This window comes from Gambusia affinis, linkage group LG08, assembly GCF_019740435.1.
Source record: "Gambusia affinis linkage group LG08, SWU_Gaff_1.0, whole genome shotgun sequence".
Classification (NCBI taxonomy): Eukaryota; Metazoa; Chordata; class Actinopteri; order Cyprinodontiformes; family Poeciliidae; genus Gambusia; species Gambusia affinis.
Genome location: NC_057875.1, coordinates 29417328 through 29438476, shown reverse-complemented (window position 1 = coordinate 29438476; position 21149 = coordinate 29417328). Strand labels below are relative to the sequence as shown.

Here is a 21149-nt window from a genome sequence, read left to right as displayed (position 1 = left end):
GTAAAACAGACGCATTGGCTACATCAGAACCCGTGGCAAGGTTTACCAAACTTATCTCATTTTTCTGTAACATCAGTCTAATGCATTAAATGTGTGCCTTTGTGTTGACGCCAACATTTTATTGTTGCAGAATGCTAGGCATGTTTATTTGGTAGAAGACTCAATCATCGGTTTCCTTCAACTTTCAACAAAAATCCAGCACTTTCTGTTTACTCATAGCTAACCACGATACAAAATGAGACCCTAACCCTCAACCTAGTAAAATTGTGTAGCAGCTACAGCTTTATTAGTCTAGTTCACTGCAATGTTTAGATACCAGAATCAAACTGCTGTCAAAGTCCAGATGTGGGTCATAATTACATTTTATCCTCAGTATTATACCATGATATCGAATATAGAAAGGAGAACATCCACAACAGTTCAAGATTCTATATCTTCGATCATTATTTCCTTCTTACTGTTCCAGCATTGAAAAGTAAGCATTTAATTGTGAAAAAAATGTAAACTAACTCCAGTCATGGGACAAATCTTTTATTGATTTAGCGCTTATTAGGAGATGAAAGTTGCTTCTTGGCTTTCTGTCACAACTTAAAATGTTTCTCAGTGTAGAGTTACCTCAGCGATCCTGTCAGCCACACAGGGTCAGCAGAGGGCTACCCACCGCAGGATGCTGTCCAGTCCTCTGTCAGAACTCTGCAAATCTGTGAACTTGTGGAAAAGTATCAAGGTCATGTCATCATTTTTTAAGTAAAATGCATTAACACTACATCATGTTATCTCCAGCCATGTAATGAAAAAGTAAATTCAGTGCAGTCATACACACATTCCAGCTGGTCCTGATCTGTACTTACTTCATTCAACAAAAGGTAAGAAGTATGACTGTTTTGTTTTGTTCAACATCCTTTTCCTGCTTGACACTTCTTTCCTTATTTAGTGTTTTTCTGTTTGTTTTCAGGTGCAGTGAAGCCAACATAAAAGCAGCCTCTAGACATCAAGTAAGCTATTTTCTTTTTATATTAAGTTCATATGCATAAATCTAAAGACCCTGTTTGTATAATCTTTATGGAAATTCCAAACTTGCAATTTTCACTGGCCTCTCTGTCTTGGAGGAAGAATGAGTGGTGACTCTTCTGGTTCCAGAATAAAACTTTTAATTTGACAGAATATATAAATCAGTAATATATTAGAGGAGGACACTATAAGCCAGTCAAATCCAAATCACCAAGTAAAAAGTGAGGAATCACATTTAAGGCTAATTATATTGAAAGTGGAAGCATTTTCTCTGGCAATGTAGCAAAATCAGACTAATTTGGGAATGCAACAGTTGAAACAAATGTTTAAGATATTTTTGCAGTGAATATTCAACATTGTGGAGATTGGCCTTTCAAACAAGTAATGAGATGTAAAACAATGATTTTGACCTTACATAACATTTTACAAGACTTGTAAAATGACAGTCCTCTGTGTTCATAGCTTAACTTTTGCTTTGTGCAACGTAATGACTGTTTAAAGGGTTTGACGAGAAAAAAGTGTTTGCATGGACTGCTGTGAAAACTGTGAGATTGCAATTTTAACACCTTGTGGTGGAAAATTACTACAAGTTAACATCTGCTGATCATGTTATATGAAATGCCTGTGAAATCTCACCAAAATAACTATTTGGGTTAGATGTACAAGGCTGGGAGTTGTTTTCTACAGCTACATCCAAACCAGACTGTCTCGCACCTTGTTTTGAATTTCTTATCCTTGATATAAAACTCACGTGTTTCTCTGCCTGGCAGAGCTTTTTATCCAGACCTGCTTCATTATTGATTGTCCTACAAGCTCTCTGTATTGTGTGCAATATATGAATAAGCCTGATTGAGTGATTTCACCTGACAGTGCTTGGTAAAATAGATTTTTCCACAACATTTTGGTACTGTGACCCGGATCCCTCGACTGGACATCCGAGGACATCGACAAACAGCGTTTGGCCAACTTGGACTAGACTCCAGCCTCAAACCTCGTTTAGGATTTGAGAGAGAAGAGGGCTGTTTCCTCCACGTCTCCAGCGCTGGAATCAACAAACTCAAAACCACTGTTGTCATGTGGGATACTAACTCTGGCTAACAAATTAACTTAGCAAATTCTAAATTATAAAATAGTAATATAGAATCCAATAAACTTTTCACCCTGGGAATTAGAGATTGATGGAAATAAAAGGAAAAGTCAGGTTAAAGTTCCAGGAAAAACAAATAAATAATAATAAAAAAAAATTAAATAAAATACAAATATATATATATAAAAGGGTTGTTTTGGTTTGAGTCTCAAATCGGGTTAAAGTCCCACAGAGAAAAGGAACCTCTGGTTTCTTGGTTACAGTCTTAGTAAAAGGTGTTATCGGTAAATATGGCAGGTATTTTCTTGAGTTTTGGTTTTCTAAATTGAGGGAACCAAACCTGTTGCCCTGCGACAGACTGGCGACCTGTCCAGGTGACCCCGCCTCTCGCCCGGAACGTAGCTGGAGAGGAACCAGCAACCCTCCCGACCAAGGGCGAACAGAAAATGGATGGATGGATGGATGAAAATTCCACAAGAAACACAAGAAATTGGCGTGCAGTGACCACAGCGTTAAAACATGGGTGATGCAGTGTTTCCCCCAGAAAACCTGCTAAGCTCGGTTGTGATGGACTGAGTTAAAAACAGGAGTCACAGGATATATTAGAAAAATAGGGGGTTGTTTGTATTTTAACCCAAAATACAAAGATTCTCAATGACAAAAGATAAACTGAGCTCATAAAAGAAGTCAAGGAAACAAAACTAAACTCAGGCAAAAAAATGTGGCTGCACAAACATAACTGACCTAACAAAGAAATGACACACAGGGGTCTGATCAGCCAGTATATAGGCACATATATAAATAGTATATGTTTATATACTGGCTGATCAGGCCACAATAGGGGTAACTAAATACAATTACAAATAACACAAAAACAAATAACAGTACAGCTAAGTTTGGCTAAATTAAAGACTCAAAAATTCAAATCAAAATTATTAATCTTTAAATACTAATATTTACTCAAGTACAAAACTTATCTAAACAAAGAAACTACAAATTGTTCATTGTGTTGTAACAATTGCTTCTCTCCTGCTTGTCTCTGACGGAGGCAACCTGATAGAGAAGTGATTTCCTGCAGTCGAAATTTATGAGGTTCCGCAGAGAGTTGCAGCGGTATTTCTGGATCCTGCCGGCCCATTGGTCTGAAGTGGCTCTGCTACCATAAAGAGGTCTGGCTTTCCAGCTGAGGTGGCACTTAACACCATATATACGTTTATTCTTTACTGTTTGGGACTTGGCAGTATCTCCCTCTTCTTCTGCTGCAGCTCGTTGTCCTCATCACTCCTGCAGCTTGCTCCATTCACTGCCAGGAAGCAGCAGTGAGAGGCACCTTCAGATTTGCTTTACAGGTAGGACAACAGAGGATCCTGAAAATGCATTTGACTGAATATTTTTTGAAATTGTTGAGCAACACATGACACTTTGATACATGGTGAAAAGTGCCAGATACTGAGAAAGCATTCAGCTTCCATTCATATAGAGACTTTTGGTCAGGATAAGCTAATTTGAAGTTTATTGCTTTATGTCAAAAAAAATCATTGCATTTTATTTTCGTTGTAGCAAGGTTTATTCTTGATTGAATTATTCCTTTTGATTCCTGCTCTGCGTTAAGTTTAGTAAGCCTGCTTCTGGACCCGGTTGGTGTCAGTAACTGTATTGACCTTAAGATGTTTGAATCACTTGAACTGCTGCGACTCGCTGCTGTGAGCCACATTTTTGTCCAGTACTGGTGTCTATTTGTGCTCGGCCCTTCGGCTCACTGTTACCAGCTCAGGCTCAGGTGATATGTCTTCCATAAGGCCAGCTGTTTAGCACAGTGACTGAGGCACTTGGCCCCACCCAGCTAAAACTGGCTGCTTTAGGAACCTTATTGTATTTATTCTAAAACATGTTCTCTTTCCTACAGAGAGAGAGTTTGTGTGCCTAAAACTGTTTTCTCTGTCTGAACAGGGTGTGAAGATCAAGCACAGCCAAAATGTCTGAGTAAGTATTAATATCCAGATGCTTCTGTTGATATTTTATGATATCCCAGGACCATTCAAATTTAAATTCTCTGAATAAATCTAATGCCTCAAAATCTGATTTCTTTCTTTTTCAAAACTAAAGAACAGGTTTCATAAAGATTCTTTGACAGCTTCGATTTCAGTTCCCCAACCTTCCTTAAAACATGTCATTGGTAAACTTAAGATTGCTGATTGATGTTTAAATAATTGATTGATTGATTGATTGGTATATACATATACCAACCAATATGGTGCCTGTTTTTATTTTTTTTTCTGACTGTGATCATTTCTAGATATCTACAAATTCTTCAGTTACATTTTGACTGTCCGAAATGATCATTTATGACATCCGCATGAGTAACAATCTAACTTGACTTAAGAATAATTCAGGTTATCTTCAGTTAGTTGAAGGTATCTCTAATGATGTGACTGGGTCACACATCCCTATGATTCAAGATTTCTTAAATGCAATTAAGATTTGTCAAAATTAGAATTTTCGATATCTGAATTTAGAACTGCATGACCCCTTGTGCTGCCACTGAGCTGCCCAAACAGTTTCCTGCAGAACTGTGTGTGCCCAGCAACAAAATTGCAAGAAAATGCAACAATTTAAAAAGAGTTCACCTTAACCCACTAAATTGCTAAAGAGTTCACCCTAACCCACTATCAACTTAAAGTTAATTTTGTTTGCTTAAGATTAAGTCTTTGTTTTCTTGCTGGTACTTACCTGCCTTGGACTTGCCAGACAAAAGATGTGGGCCAGGGCTCAGCAGACTTAAATGCTGATTGGACTGCACCATTAGTTCCTGCTGGCAAGGGGAATTTGTTGTTTCTTTGTTTAGATAACATTTGTATTTAAGTAAATATTAGTATTAAAGATTAATCATTTTGATTTTAATTTTTGTGTCTTTAGTTTAGCCAAACTTAGCTGTACTGTTATTTGTTTTTGTGTTATTTGTAACCTACTTCCAAGCTGGAAATGGTACATTTTATTTTATTTTTCATAGTTTCAAATTGATTTCAAAATGCTCCATAACTCTGGGATACTATGATTTTACCGAATAATTATTCAAGATATCATTGATATAATCTTGACTGGTCAGGAAACAAATTCAAGACATCTGATTCATTTGGAGATTTCCAACAGGAATGTTGAGTAGTCAAAACAATTCTAGACATCTCTAAATTAGTTTTGCATTATTATTATTATTATTATTTTTTTAGATTCTGCCATTAAAAGCCCCTTACCTGTCATGACGACAACACAGACACATTGACTTAAATGTAAATGAGGGTGACAGTTACAGGATGAATTTTACAAACCTACATAGCTCCTATCTAAAAAGGCATTTACAATATATTTACTTGGAACTATGACAGAACAAAAAGTGAGACGTCTCAAATTTACTTTATGACTAATCATAATTTAAATTTTATCTGAAATAAATGTTTCAGTAATTCATTATAGATACTGTGAATTGAAACCTCTACAACTTCAATGAAAATTCATACAAGTCAGAATAAGACTTGTATAAGATATCTTAGAGAGGTATTTTGTCTGGTTTAAATATAATTAGAAACATCTTTATTAACTAATATGTCAAGTTGTAAGCTATCTTTTATGTAAAGCCTATATTTTATGTAAAACCAGTGTCCAGTTGCTCCTGCTGCTAGCAACTTTGGATTCTTGCTGATTCATTTCTCTTTACATGTTTGTAAATTTTTGATTCTTAGTTTTCAAAATGTACAACCTCTATTTAAACGTTCTGATGGGTGAGTTTGTCATTATAGGTAAAATTCAACTGCTAAATGAAACTCAAAGTAATGTACATAATAATACTGTATTATTAGACATAAACAACAATGCATTTAGCTGCAAATGTAACTTCCCCCCTAACTTGCAGTTTTGTCTGTGTGTCAAGTTTTCTGCTAATCACAATAAGAAATTGAACTAAGATAGTACAAGTTCTTAGGATTTTCAAGAGCAGGTAGCTTAGCCTTAAGACTGTAAGCAAGATTAACCAACCAGCTTAGATGGAACCTCTTCTGTACATTTCTGTTAACCACACTGTAAAAGACCAAAGACCTAGCTGTCTCCTGTCACTGTGTTGCTGTAGTCGCTGGTATATAGTCTAGCATTTAATATCAACTGACAATATCTTCAAAAAAGAAATAATAATAGTAACTGATATCTCATCGATTGTTTGTCCTCACCTTACAGGGGAAAGAAAATGACATCGAGCCGCAGGCATCAACTGAAGGTCTGAATTTAACTTTGTTCTATTTTTGTATTAAGAAAAAGAAGTGTTAGGACAGTTTCTTTGACTAATTCAGACCTATTTTTACAGAGCCTGATGCTGCAAATTGCTACCAAATGGCTCGAGGAGGAGAAGAAGTCAATTGCAGCTGCAAAAGAGGTCTACCTTGCCGAGAACTGCCCACCACCTGACCTCAATGGAGACATGGATGCCCTCACGGTGAGAGCAAAACACACTGAATCCAGAGAGGTTCCTTCTGACACTTAGTCTAACACAGAGACTGCATCTTAAGAAAGGGATTTATTCCAGGTAACAAACAGCAGGTCTCCACATAATGAGGACAGTTTTGGCTATGTTTAGAAAAGGAAACTTAGAACTTGTTTTATCATTTTTTCAAATGAAATTTGTTTTCTAATTTTATATTTTTAAAGCTGTAACATTGAACTTTCTTGTGTCCCCAAATAGGAAAAATATGTTTCAGAAAATTTTAATCTGGAACTTCACTTGAAGCAAAGAGTAGATCTTTGAACAAGACGTTAAAGATCACCCGCTAGCATTTATGGAAATAACCAAAGGAGCTAGAGTCATACAGCAAGATAGTCAGTCAGTCATTGTATCTTTATGGTGTTTTTATTAGTTCCTTTAGTCATAAAACAGCACAAAGAGTTTCACAAAATGTTTTAAAACAAACAAGTCTTGTCATAGATAGCTGCCATAACTGATTAAATCTAGTTATGGCATTTATAAGTTGCTGAAGATATGCATTGTTTCTGTGAATCCACAGGAAATCTGCAAGCAGCTCCATGCTGCCATTGACAAGATTGATGAGGCGAGGTATGATGCAGAGGCCAAAGTTCAGAAGGCTGATAAAGAGGTGAGAGACATCCAAGAACAAAACTCTAGAAACCTTAAAGATACAGTTATATTGAAAAGCATTTCAAATCCAATATTCAGAAACCATTCATTTGATTTCCAGTTCATGTTTTCAATACAAATGTCACACATTGTACATAGATTCATAGAGTGCTTCCATGTGTTTATTTCTACTTGTTCTGTGCTAGGAGAAAAAAAACAAAAAAACGAGTGGACAGACACTCCACAGCTCACCAATGAGAATGCTCCTTTAACTGACACCTGAGATTTCAATAGATAAGAGACTAAAACTGTAACTAAAGTTAAAAACACAACAATATAAATATGTACATTCAGTTCTAACCAGGTTCAGGGAGATTTGACTAAAAACCTCAGACTGTCGTTTGTCTCTTGTCTCAGATAAAATCAAAGGCCTTTCATTCTTAACTCCAGTGGAGGTTGTTGTCAAAGGCTTGTCAAATTATCAAAGAAAAAATTTGATCATTCTTTTCTTTTCATGGGTTTGCATTTTAGTGAGTTATTAAAAGACTCCAAAAACACTCTAAAATACAAATCCCTTTCTATTAGCACATTTAATAATTCTCAAAAGACTATCACTATATTCAGAAGCTCTTCAACTGATGTGAATGTTTTAACATTTTTTGGATGTACGGACCCGTTCAAAAGATTAGAATACCAAAAAGTTCATTTATTTCAGAAACTTTATCACTTATAGATGGATGTTTGAAAGCCTTTATTTTTATGAATTATGATCATTTTTGCACAGTGGCGCATTTGGTAGAGCTGTTGCCTTGTGTTAGGTCTACTACCTGACATTCTTGCTGGACAAAAATAATCTCCTTATCTCTGTCTCCAGACCAGTTCTAACTGCTCCTTTGCAATTGCATATTTATTACATTGAGGTGTGGTTTAAGTTACAAATCATTTGCATAGAAGGTGTGGCAAACAGAAAACACAGCTGTCAACCCAGTCAGTCACAAGTATCTTCTTAAACAATGGTGTCGTCCTGCATTTCCAGTTCCCGAGATTCTCTGGGTCATCTCCCGTCCCCCTCTGGGTTGCAAACTTCAGTTCTCGTGTCCCTCTAGGTCATAAAACTTTGACCCTTAGTCTTTGATGTACTTTCCTGGTAGGTGTCAACTCTTATCTCCGGCCATCTGCTCCACAATTTGGCACACTTTCTGCTGCTAACATCACTTAAAAGCAGACATAATATCTTACAGTCCTAAGTATTTATATTTGTAATTAACATAAAAACCTATCACCTTGTAGCAAGAAGGTCCTTGCACCAGCAACCCTCCTGACCACTCTACGGGACAAGGGTAAACAGAAAATGGATGGATGGATGGATGGATGATGATTTTTCATTTGCAAGTAATTAAAACATGACATTCAAAATCAGAATATTATGTCATATCAATAAAAAAAATAGATTTTGAAAAATATAAATGCGGGTTTAATGAAAAGTATGTTTAATAACCGCTTGAAGATTATTATTTTTAAAAGGTACTGCTAATCTGACAGCCAGATTACCAGGACATATATTCTGTTTTATTGAATTTGTTCCAAGGTGGATATGAGACTAGACTATACTATAAGACTTTATTTGTTAGTTTCATACATAGAACAATGGGTCTGTTCAAAAGTTTCACATTTTAATCTCTTTTGGAGAATACTTCTGCTTTGAGGAAAAGACAGTGTTAATATGTGAAAAGTTAAACATCCATTCATCCATCCATTTTCTGTTCACCCTTCATCCCTATTGGGGTCAGGAGGGTTGCTGGTTCCTCTCCAGCTGCGTTCCGGGCGAGAGGCGGGGTCACCCTGGACAGGTCACCAGTCTGTCACAGAGCAACACAGAGACACACAGGACACACAACCATTCACACACATACTCACACCTAGTAAGAATTTAGAGAGACCAATTAACCTGACAGTCATGTTTTTGGACTGTGAGAGGAAGCCGGAGAACCCGGAGAGAACCCACCATGCACAGGGAGAACATGCAAACTCCATGCAGAAAGACTCCGGGCCGGGAATCGAACCAAGGACCTTCTTGCTGCAAGGCAAAGTTAAACAAATAAAGGTTATTTGTTGTGACTGTCTAAAGCACAACTTCTTCCATTGAATAAAATGGTAAAGAGATGTGACCAACATTAACTGAAATCATTACATGTGAACTTCAGCTTTAGGCCTTTGTGTAATGCTGAGCTGTGTGATTTGTGCTAATGCTATTCAGTGTCCTATGCGTTGCATTGTTTTCACAATCTTTAAAAAATATTTCTAGCTGTGTTAATTTGTTTTGCCAATGACAGGAAACACAGTGTGATCACATGGTCAGTGTCAGCAGTTGGTCGTCTTTATGAAGAAGGAATCTGGTCACTTTCTGCTGTTGAAGGGTTAACCTCTGAATTAGCTCAGCAGCCCAGTTTTGTCCCAACAAGGCCTTCATAGTTGGAGCTCTATGGGATCAAGGGAATGTCTCCAGGCTTGTGTTTATTGTGAAAGTGAGATGTGAATCAGCAGTACTCTTGTATGTGTTTTTTGTAGCTGAAGACTTGCAGTGGCTTGGAAGGTAGAAGATGCCATAGATTGTAGGAAGTGCTAGAGACAATGTATTTTTACCACCTCGTGTGCCTTTCATGTTTTGTTACAAGTTGTCTTATCAGTGGAAACTGCTTGTTTCAGTTCCCCTTTTCTTGCTCTTTTATGTTTACATCTATGTACAGAAAGAGAAACTCAAGTCAGAAATATGAGTCAGCCCAAAGAGAATGTCTCCTGTTGGGAAAGAAAAACACCCTAAGACAATAACACCTTTAGACTGTTAGAACTTAATAGTGTTCTTAATAGTATTCTTACTCTAGGTGAGTAATGTCTAGTTATCCATTGACAGTAAACTTGGTGGAAGGATGTTCGCCATATACTTTGAGCACCAAAGAAACTATAATCTGCTCTAAGGAGCTGTTGCTTAGCTCCAGCAGAAATTGGGTAAGAGGAGACGTACATAGCAGACAGGTATGCACACACACAATGAAACTCACCTCTATCATCCATTTTTTTGCTTATAGGCTCTGTCTTTTTGTTCCTGTGCAAATTTTGACATTTTTGTACAATTCTTTTAGTTTGGCATTTTTTGGCCTAAAACTCAGAGGCCTCAGTACTTAGACAGTTTAATTTTTCTTTTGGCTGTAGCGGTATGACTTCGTACAACTTTGTTACAGCCATTCAGGTATAAAATCTCCTACAACAACAATAAACACAAACCTCGGTCAGAAAATGACAGATGTTTCCAACAATGTGTAACCTTAGGCAACATAAAATGTTCAACACATTTTATGTGTTGAACATTGCATTAATTGGTAAATATGTCGCTAACATGTAGATTTTGTTTATTATGTGAATAAGCATTTCTCTGGCCCCAGGTTGAGGATCTGAAGTTGAAGGTGGTGGATCTGGCTGGAGTGAAGAAGCCAGCCCTGAAGAAGGTGCGTATGTCCGCCGATGCCATGCTGAAGGCTCTGCTGGGCTCCAAACACACTGTCAACATGGACCTGAGGGCCAACCTGAAGCAGGTCAAGAAGGAGACCAAAGAGGAGGTGAGGCTCAAAGCTCTAACAAAAAAAATTGGCATCAGGTTTTCACTGTTTTGCACCTTTAGCTTCTACCAAACGGCCAAGACTGTTAATGAACTTTGCTTTAAAGCCTTAGCTACAAATTGCACTTTATGTACAATTCTCTTTTTCTCAACTAATAACAAATTAAGAGTAGTAATCATACTTTTTAAAAAAAAAGTAGTACAGGACATATTATACAGTAAACAACACAAGACTTTTCCAGCCAAGAAACTGTAAAGAAATCAATGGAGATTTTTTTCATTTCACAGAAATCTGTTGAGTTCTTATTTGTTTCAAGCGCTAGACGTGTTTTGTCAGTTTTGTGTATTAACACTTCCTTGTTGTCTGATCCAGCCAACAGAGGCGATTGGTGACTGGCGTAAGAACATTGAGGACAAGGCCGACAGGAAGAAGATGTTTGAGTCCTCCTAAAACTCTGCAGGACTGTGGCAGATGTTAGCAGGGGACACAGGTCTGACTGACTCAGTGCACCTCTGCATCCCCAGTCAGGGCCCAGAGCAGAGCACTCTGTCTTGCTATACTCCTGTGAGAGTATAACTTCTAGCTGAGAAACATCACATCAGAATGTACCAGTTTTCATAAAAGCAGTAGAAATAAATGTTTTGAAATATGAGTAATTTTGTTTGTTGCAGCTTTTATTTACTTTATAGATCACATCATTCAAACTGACACACCTGTCATTATTGACAAATAGACACATAACAGAATGTAGGATTTACTATGATTGTTTCCAGTAAAAGATAAATTAAATGATTCCTCTTTTGGAACCCCCAACCATTGAACATGGGGGTTCTCTCACTGTTAGTACAAAATGCCTTTGTCTCTGTGGACTAAAGGGATCTTTGTGGTTTGGGAAGATGCTTTTGTTCAGACTGTGCTGCATTGAGGGAACACCACAGATGCTTTAAGTGTTATGGAATGTGAGAGGCACATGGCGAGGTTTAGGTAGGAACACAAGACCTGAATGCCCCTGAAGCCCAAGTTTCAGGTTTCTACATCACAATAATGGGTCGCAAATAGGGGATTATATAGTTTAGGCAAATATAATTTGGCAGATTTGCTAATCTGGGACATGAATGTTTGGGACATGAATGTGGTGGAGGTAGAAGCACTAGGAGAAAGCATGGACTGAAATTCATTAACACTGATGTTGGCTTGTCTTCTACAGCTACCAGACAAATGAGTAATTAGTCAGTTAACTATTGTACTCTGCTCACTTTCAAAGAAGCAACAATTCACCCTTCTTATATCTGAAAGTTTCTATGTGAGTAATGTCTAGTTATCCATTGACAGTAAACTTGGTGGAAGGAGCTGTGAGCTCAGTCGGAAGACGGGGGCGGCTTGCAATGGGGCTGGGCAGGGTGTATTTCAGGAGCTCGCAGGGCCATTGGTCTGACTTTGAAATTCATTTCCATAAAGAGGTACTCAGCATTCTGCTGAGACATCTCAGGCCACCATATATACGTATTTAATTTTTCTCTGTCCGTGGCTTTGGCAGTGTCCGCTTTTCTTCCAACAAGTGTGTCTTGTCCTCCTTCCCTCTCTCTCAATAGGTGAGAACTCAAATTTTTTTTACTTCCTCCAGCCTTTTTGAGTGCAGCATCCTTTACTTTAATCAAGAAGCCAGAAAATGTAAAGCAGAGTCATGTCTTTAGGTGACATCATTTCATGCTACTTCACCTTTGACCATTTCTGACTCCCTAATCTCTCACTCGTCGTGCTTCTAGGACACATGCAGCTTTCTTCAGACTTCATCTTTTACCTTAATGTATTTCAAAATCAGTTTGCAGCTCAGCAGGATAAAGTGTGTGCCTTAAATGATTTATACCTGTTCTGCTTGTATTTCTTTTAAATGATGTTTGTCTATCAGAATATATTTTTTCAAAAGATAATGTTTTGATTATATAAGCCCTTCGTTAAAACAAGTCTGTGCTTTTTGGAAATGGTTAGTTAAATTGTCAAAGTTCATCAAAGTGTATGTTTTTCTCAATGACATTTTTCTTCAACCTTGTTAGTTGACAATGAGGAAATTTTGATTGATTTTGCAAATTGATTTTTGTCTTTCTTGCTTTTAGATTCAAATGTAGAAATTCAGATTCTGTTTACTTAATGTTACTAAAAATAATGCATTTGGTGGTGAATACTTCAGTTAAATTTGAAATAAAATGTACTTCTACACATTTTAAAAGTTTTAACAAGGATAATACTAATAAATATTTGGATAGTTCTTTTCACTTAAAACATTTTTCTCCACATGCTGACAGAGAAATGTAATGTGACCTCATTGGATCAGTAAAACGTTTTCTTTTCATCATCATGGACCATCCATTAATTGGACATAAAAGCGACATATTAGACCCTTGCCGACTGGCATTGCTGTATAGAATGATTTCACATGATCAGGTGGTGTCTGAAAAAGAAGTGACACCCTAGCTGGACCTTCCCAGTTTAGTTCCGTCTATGTTGCTGTTTCTCAGCTGCGGCCTCAGATCACGTTACGTTACAGATTCTGCTGTGCATCAGTGTCCATCATGCTGATCTCAGATAGCTGATGTTCTTGGCTCCAGCAGCAGAGGTCAAACACACTCATTAATTTCCTGTAATTCATGTGTGTTTTGATGCAGATTGTGAACTACAAACGCCTTCAAGATGTCTGAGTAAGTTTAAAAGTCTTCTCTCGTGACTGTTTTCAGTTTGCAGTCTCTACCCAAAAAGTTAAACTGATTAGATGTCACAGTTTTTGTGTTTTTTTTTTTTTTTTTTTTTTTTGTTTTTTTAAGGAAATGCATATTGGAAAGTTAAAATTTTTCCTCAACAGTGACATTGTAACTATGAAAAATATATCCAAACAGGAAAAAGATGACATCCAGCCGTCGGCATCATCTAAAGGTATCAAACACACACACACATGCATACACACTCCTGCGCACACCCCATCTCACAAGCCTGTTGCTACAGAAGTTGGGAAATCAACAACTTGTATGGTGTTAATTTATAAAATATTTATCCATACATCACTGGTCTTCTGTGTCCCATGACAAATTCAATTTAGAGATCTAGATAAATTAGGATGACAGAAGAAATAAAACTAAATTGTGTGTTTGGTGGTGTTTTCTTCTACAGAGCCTGGTTCTGCAGGTTGCTCAGACTTGGCTGGAGAAGGAAAAGAAGGAGAGAGCCGAGGCCAAAGAGGCCTACATGGCTGAGAACTGTCCAGCACCAGACACTAGTGGAGATCAGGCTACGCTCATGGTGAGACACCAGCCACAAACATAAACAAATTTGTATGAAGATATTTCCAGACCTAAGACTCCCATATGTCTAGAAATATGGGAAGGGAAGTAAGTCTAGCCATTGAAGATTAAAAAAGGGCAACATTTGCTGAAGGTAGACAGCTGAGAGAAGCAGTGGCACTTTAATTTGATTCCAAAAAGACTCTTTGATGTAACGCAAAGGTTTCTTGATTGCTCATGTTTAAGTAAGTTCAGATTCTGTTCTCTGAACAACAAAAGCCTATATGGACTTAGAGTTTCCATAAGTAGATGTAACTATGAATCATGGCAACATGTTGATGGAATGACAGAGCACGGATATCCAGTTCTACAATAAAATCTTTGCCAGCCCATTTCTTATTAATTTTTCTGTTTTTCCATCTACATTCACTAAGAAATCAGAACTTGACAGATGAACACAATCAATTACTCTTGTTACATGTTGTACAAGCATGCTGAATTTATAATGTGGCTCCATTTTAAGACATGGAACCACATAAAATATGGTACTTATAAAAGTTACAGTGCTTATAAAGGTTGTAGGATTAGTTAGAAAACAAACTAAAGAGGTGGTTGCAATGTTGTAGAAATCAATACAAGTAAGCAGGTCCAAACCATAACATGAGCTCTGCCGCGGATCTTCCTTCATGACAAGAGTTTTTATTTTCCATCAGATTTGATTTAAAACAGTCCAGGTTAAAAAAATGTCGCTGTTATTTTGTTATATATTATTCTGATTTTGTGTCAACAGGAGCTCTGCAAGAAGATCCATGCTGCCCTAGACAAGATAGATGAGGAAAGGTACGACATTGAGGCCAAAGTCCAAAAGGCAGACAAAGAGGTGGGTGACATGTGACCACAAAAACACAACAAAAGTCCAAACAGCAGAAAAATCAAGTGTCATATTTGCTCGTAGATTGAAGAACTAAAAATCAAAGTGGTGGATCTGGTTGGAGTGAAGAAGCCCGCCCTGAAGAAGGTGCGTATGTCCGCTGACGCCATGCTGAAGGCTCTGCTGGGCTCCAAACACACTGTCAACATGGACCTGAGGGCCAACCTGAAGCAGGTCAAGAAGGAGGTCAAAGAGGAGGTGAGACACAAGATTTAATCAAAATTTCACTCTACATGAAACATAAAAAACTATTTCACTGTTCTTATGACTGTGATGCTTTCGTGGACATGTATATTAGAAAATATGTTTCTGTGCTCCACAGCCAGGAGAAGCAGTGGGTGACTGGCGTAAGAATATTGAGGACAAGGCCGACAGGAAGAAGATGTTTGAGTCCTCCTAATTGTTTGCTGATGCTTGTCTTTCTGTTTACATGAACTCCACGTGTCTTATGTGCCAGTCGAAGCCGGCGACTAATGTTCATCTCACAGCTGAGGGTTAGCGTGACTCGGGGGAGTCTTTCTGCAAGACATGTAATGTGTCAGTGACTGAGAGGGAGATTTTGCACTTTTGTTGTAGTCTGGAGGGAAGGAGGGGAGGAGAGTGGAGGTTCAGGTTCACCACAAAAACGTTGCGTCTTTGTTCCATACACAACAGTAAAACACACAAAATCAAACACTTCATATAATAAAATCAAATGCTGAAGAAGACACCTAGTATGTTTTGTCTTTTTATTAATGTCACATTTTTTTATTTTTACTTTGAAATACCATAAATGGAGAGGGGCAGTCCTGAATATTTCTGCGTGAAGCTGTATGTTCTCCCCATGCATGCCTTGGTTTACTGCAGACACTCAGGCTTCATCCCATAGTCTAAAAACATGTAACTGGTTACTCTTAGGTAAGAGTGTGTTTGTGCATGGATGTTTGCCCTGGTTGTTTTTGTGTTATCCTTTGTTGTCCTGGTGATCTGCCCAGGGTGGACCAGGCCTCTCTTCCTATCTGCTCTAGAGAAAGGCTCCAGCCTCCCTGATGCATCAGGTAATGAGTCACTGAAGATGCAAAGGAAGATGGATGGAGAAGTGAAGTAGCAACGATTAAAAACAGACCTACTACAGGACTGTTGTACTTGGTTGGAAATTAAATAACTAGTTACCCACATAAACTCAGTCAAATTAAGGTTGAACTAAGCCCATGAAGTTTACATCTGTGACACGTTTTGATGTGATGTAAGTGAAACTCTTTAAACTGTCCTGTAAGTGTCAGTTTAAAAATGGACGACCTTCTTCAGCGCAAAAAAACCTTCTCAAATAATAAATAGACTTTCTCTTTCATATATTTCTGTTTGTGTATTTACATATATACTGAATACAAAGGCGGTACAATGTGTAATAAATAATCAAACAGCCAAATCTTTATTATGCAATCAAACTATTAAAGCTTATTTGTGTTAGAAATCCAGTTGCCTTTCCATTAATACTCCACATCACTGCTGTCCAGATTTATACAGTGCCTTACAGCTCTTTTGTATAAATATGAAAGTCTCAAAGTGAAGCAGCAAACCTTCTTTCAATCTAGTTGTATAATTCTATTTTAATGCCACTGAAAGTCTTTATGTAAAAACATTAGGAAATGATAATCATTTTCCATTTTACAATAACCTATTTTAAAACCTTAACTTAGTCAATTATGACAGGTTCAGATGGATTCATAATATACATATTTTCATATTTAACTGCGGGTATTTTTATATTAAAATCTAGTACTGTCGGCTATATCATTAGTAGTAGTATTACTAATCTTGTTTGTTTTATCTTTTAAACACTTTGTGACATAATTTGATGCTCCTGTTACACCTGATCTTCCCCGGTGTGGGACAATAAAGGACCATTTCAGGAGTGTGGAAAAATACATTAATAAGCTTTATGGGTAAAATTGTGTTTGTTTTTGGTGTAAGTTCAAACTGAGGTAAAACAGTGTGTCTAACATATTATCCTGAATATTGGAACCAACTAAAGCAAAACAAACAAAAAAACTCTTTAACTAATCAACTCACCTGACATTCTTTAACATTTTACATTTTCTCAGTTTGATTTTACATTAAAAGTTTGATTTCTTTTAATGTAAAAGAGCCCAAAGCACCATACAAGGAGTGGTGCTTTGGGCTCTGCCTCCAACTTGCTAGAGGCCTCAGACACTCCAGGGCTCTAATGTTTCCTGAAGCTAACTTTATGCTTGTAGCCCTTGGAGGAATGTCACAGAGATGCCTCTAAGTTATATTTGGAAACTGTCAATTCACAGAGACTCATTTTAGAAAATAATATAAGTAGGGTTCTGTTTTCCAGTCTGCTTTTAAAATTAGAGCTTTGGAGGAACTTCAGAGCTTTAAACAGAAAATTCAAGTTTAAGTTTGTGCTGTTTAGACAATGTTATGGAGCTGGAAAAAACAAAACAAAACAAACTCCAATTAAATACAAAGCACGATCAATCTGGATTAATTAAAGGCCCTGACAGAAGCCTAAGAGAAGTTTTTTTTTTTTTTCTGACTGTGTGCCCCCCTCCCCTCCCCGCCCTGCCCCGCCCCACCCCGGCTGTCTTCCATGTCAGAATGCCTCACACTCCCTGAGAACTACAAATCACACACATCAAAGCAAAGTTTATCTACAGATGAGTGGACATTTAAATGTTGAAGCAATAGGGACCTCTCCTGGATGGGGTTATTATTGACTCCATTCTCACAAAGCAGCAATATATAGTATAGATATGTCATAATTTTTTAAAAAAACAATTAAGTTCCACTTGATTGCATGCTAAAGTAACAGAAAAAAAAAAAATCCAAGGCACCATTAGCACACTTCACCTACTGATGTATGAACCTTAGGATAACTAGATGACAAAAGAGCTTCTCACAGAATCATGTTTGTGCAGATCCTAGCTATTTTTTATGAATTCATAGTGGGTTCACAAAAAACAAACAAACACATAAACACACATGCCATTTCCTTTGAATAAATGCAAAGGAAGTTGAATGTATTTTAGCAGCCATATGGAATTCTAATAATATTTTGATGACATGATGCAGGTTTTCAGTGAATGTTAAATTTTGTTAATGAGATCTAGTGGTTCTTTAAAAAACAGCCAGTCGTTCAGCCTAGCAACACCTCTAGCTTCTATCTTTAACAAACATAACCTGCTTCACATCCTCTCCAGACTGATCCCTCTGTCTTGCTAATAGATACAAGTCTTTTTCTCCTTCTTTAAGGAGAGAAGGACTTAATGAAGGAGTATGCTGCAGTATGCATTATGGTGTTCATCATAGTGTGGTTTGTAATACTACAGTAAACACAGCAATCATAACAGAGGACCAACAATTATGAGTTCAAAAATTCACCACAGATGGGCGGACAACATGAGGTTGAGAACAAAATGAGGAGATTTTTATCATCACTTCTGACAATGAGAAGTGATGTTAGCAGTTTGGTTTATAATGCCATTAGTGCCTAGCCCCTTGTACAACTCATTTTACGTACAGTGGGGCAAAAAAGTATTTAGTCAGCCACCAATTGTGCAAGTTCTCCCAATTAAAAAGATGAGAGAGGCCTGTAATTTTCATCATAGATATACCTCAACTATGAGAGACAAAAGGAGAAAAAAAATCCAGAAAATCACATTGTCTGATTTTTAAAGAATTTATTTGCAAAATATGGTGGAAAAGAAGTATTTGGTCAGCTACAAACAAGCAAGATTTCTGGCTCTCATAGACCTGTAACGTCTTTTGTAAGAGGCTCCTCTGTCCACCACTTGTTACCTGTATTAATAGCACCTGTTTGAACCCGTTATCAGTATAAAAGACACCTGTCCACAACCTCAAACAGTCACACTCTAAACTCCAACATGGCCAAAACTAGAGAGCTGTCAAAGGACACCCGACACAAAATTATAGATCTGCACCAGGCTGGTAAGACTGAATCTGCAATAGGTAAACAGCTTGGTGTGAAGAAATCAACTGTGGGATCAATTATTAGAAAATGGAACACATACAAGACCACTGATAATCTCCCTCGATCTGGGGCTCCATGCAAGATCTCACCCCGTGGGGTCAAAATGATCACAAGAACGGTGAGCAAAAATCCCAGAACCACACGGGGGAACCTGGTGAATGACCTGCAGAGCATTTGGATGATCCAGAAGATGACTGGGAGAATATCATATGGTCAGATGAAACCAAAATAGAACTTTTTGGTAAAAACTCTACTCGTCGTGTTTGGAGGAGAGAGAATGCTGAGTTGCATCCAAAGAACACCATACCTACTGTGAAGCACGGGGGTGGAAACATCATGCTTGGGGCTGTTTTTCTGCTAAGGGACCAGGACGACTGATCCGTGTGAAGGAAAGAATGAATGGGGCCATGTATCGTCAAATTTTGAGTGAAAACCTCCGTCCATCAGCAAGGGCATTGAAGATGAAACGTGGCTGGGTCTTTCAGCATGACAATGATCCCAAACACACCGCCCGGGTAACGAAGGAGTGGCTTTGTAAGAAGCATTTCAAGGTCCTGGAGTGGCCTAGCCAGTCTCCAGATCTCAACCCCATAGAAAATCTTTGGAGGGAGTTGAAAGTCCGTGTTGCCTAGCAACAGCCCCAGAACATCACTGCTCTAGAGGAGATCTGCATGGAGAATTGGGCCAAAATACCAGCAACAGTATGTTAGAAGTTGAGTTTGAATCCCCACTTTGCTCTGCCTTGTCTTTGGCATGGCCTGTGGTGGTCCAATGGCCGGGTGGCCCAGTTTCATGGTAGCTTTGCTTCTGTCAGTCTGCCTCAGTGCAACTCTGGTTATAATCCAGTTTCTTGCCACATCAAAGGGTGGATGATTTAATGTAGTGTGAAGCACTTTGGGCTCCTTGGAAGTACAGGGGGTGTCCCCAAAGACCTTCTTTGACTATAGAAGTACCATGGTGTAATTTGATGTTGCAGAAGCTTGCAGTTTAGAGGACGCCGTTAGAACAGGATAGCCAGCTCTGATTGAATGCTACCTCAACCCAGTGTAGATGTCAGAGACAGAAGGACTTTATCTAAAATAACATCAGTCCATGCATGATGCTGTTGCAGCGCTGGAGTCTTCTTTAAGAGACAGTCTGTTGCATCCTAAATGCATAAAGAAGCATTATAGGAGATCCTTCCTCTGAGCAGCTGTCATACTTCATAAACATCACTGCCCTAAAATCAACAAGTCCTTGCAATACATGCTGGCATTCGCATAATCATTTACTCTGTTCTTGCTCATTTTTAAATAGCATTGTTATTGGACATCTGTTTTTCTGCATTGATATGCTGTATTATTACCCTGGACATTGCCTTCCTCTGCTATTCCATTTAATTCAAGTCTCACTTACAGCAGAGACTGGACTTTCTCCCGTTGACATGGATTCCCTCCTGTAGAATTTCTACTCACTATTCAGCAAACAGAAGCAGAAGTTGTGAATGACAATATTGATGTTCTGCATTGTTTTAGAATTGTAGTCTGTAGTTTTAGCAGTGCAACAAAGGAAGTGAACAAAGCCGTTCAGTCTGTGTTGTTTCACAGTCCACTCCTCCCGGACAGTGAAACAATCATTTCTTAATAGACTCTCTGGACGAAGCAAAGTGTAGAAAAAGAGGCTGGTTTTTAAGAGGCTATTGTACTGCAAATAGTCTATTTTTGATGTTTGTTATATATGCATATAATGTTAGTTTTTGAAAAAGTAATTAGTCCTAAGCCTAACCCCTAAATGAAAAACAACACTTTATTTATGGGTCCCAGTCTTTACTGCTCTGCTGATGTTTGGTTTGTGGTATGTTACCAGGCGCCCATGAAGCGTGATAAAAAAACAAACAAATTCTCAATCATTCTACAGTTACAGTCCAAAACTTGCTCCAAAGTTTCAGCATATCCACTCGTCTGACAGCTTCAACCGCTTTTTTTTTTTTTCTAAGAGACTTCGGTGAGTCTTTGAGTGCTGTACACGATGCGAGCTATGATGCTAGGGGGTTGAAATGTGTATGGTTGATTTATAAATATATATAAATCATGTCTTACCAAAGGTTTTCAGAAAGCTGAATGACTGAAGTCAGTCCTCTCA

At 37.9% G+C, this 21149-nt stretch overlaps 2 protein-coding genes across 2 annotated transcripts; both read left to right on the top strand.

Annotated features, from left to right (window-relative positions):
• Nucleotides 1-35: 35 nt before the first annotated feature.
• LOC122836056 (troponin I, fast skeletal muscle-like) lies at nt 36-13525 on the top strand. Its single transcript, XM_044125707.1, has 9 exons — nt 36-3267; nt 3364-3447; nt 4049-4081; nt 6323-6362; nt 6450-6578; nt 7144-7233; nt 10655-10828; nt 11201-12420; nt 13492-13525. The coding sequence occupies exons 3-8, from the start codon at nt 4074-4076 to the stop codon at nt 11276-11278; spliced, it is 519 nt and encodes a 172-aa protein (XP_043981642.1). The 5' UTR covers nt 36-3267; nt 3364-3447; nt 4049-4073; the 3' UTR covers nt 11279-12420; nt 13492-13525.
• Nucleotides 12349-15738, top strand: LOC122836058 (troponin I, fast skeletal muscle-like). Its single transcript, XM_044125710.1, has 7 exons — nt 12349-12420; nt 13492-13524; nt 13720-13756; nt 13991-14119; nt 14891-14980; nt 15056-15229; nt 15354-15738. Exons 2-7 carry the CDS (start codon nt 13517-13519, stop codon nt 15429-15431), a joined length of 516 nt encoding a protein of 171 aa, XP_043981645.1. The 5' UTR covers nt 12349-12420; nt 13492-13516; the 3' UTR covers nt 15432-15738.
• The last annotated feature ends 5411 nt before the right edge of the window (nt 15739-21149 follow it).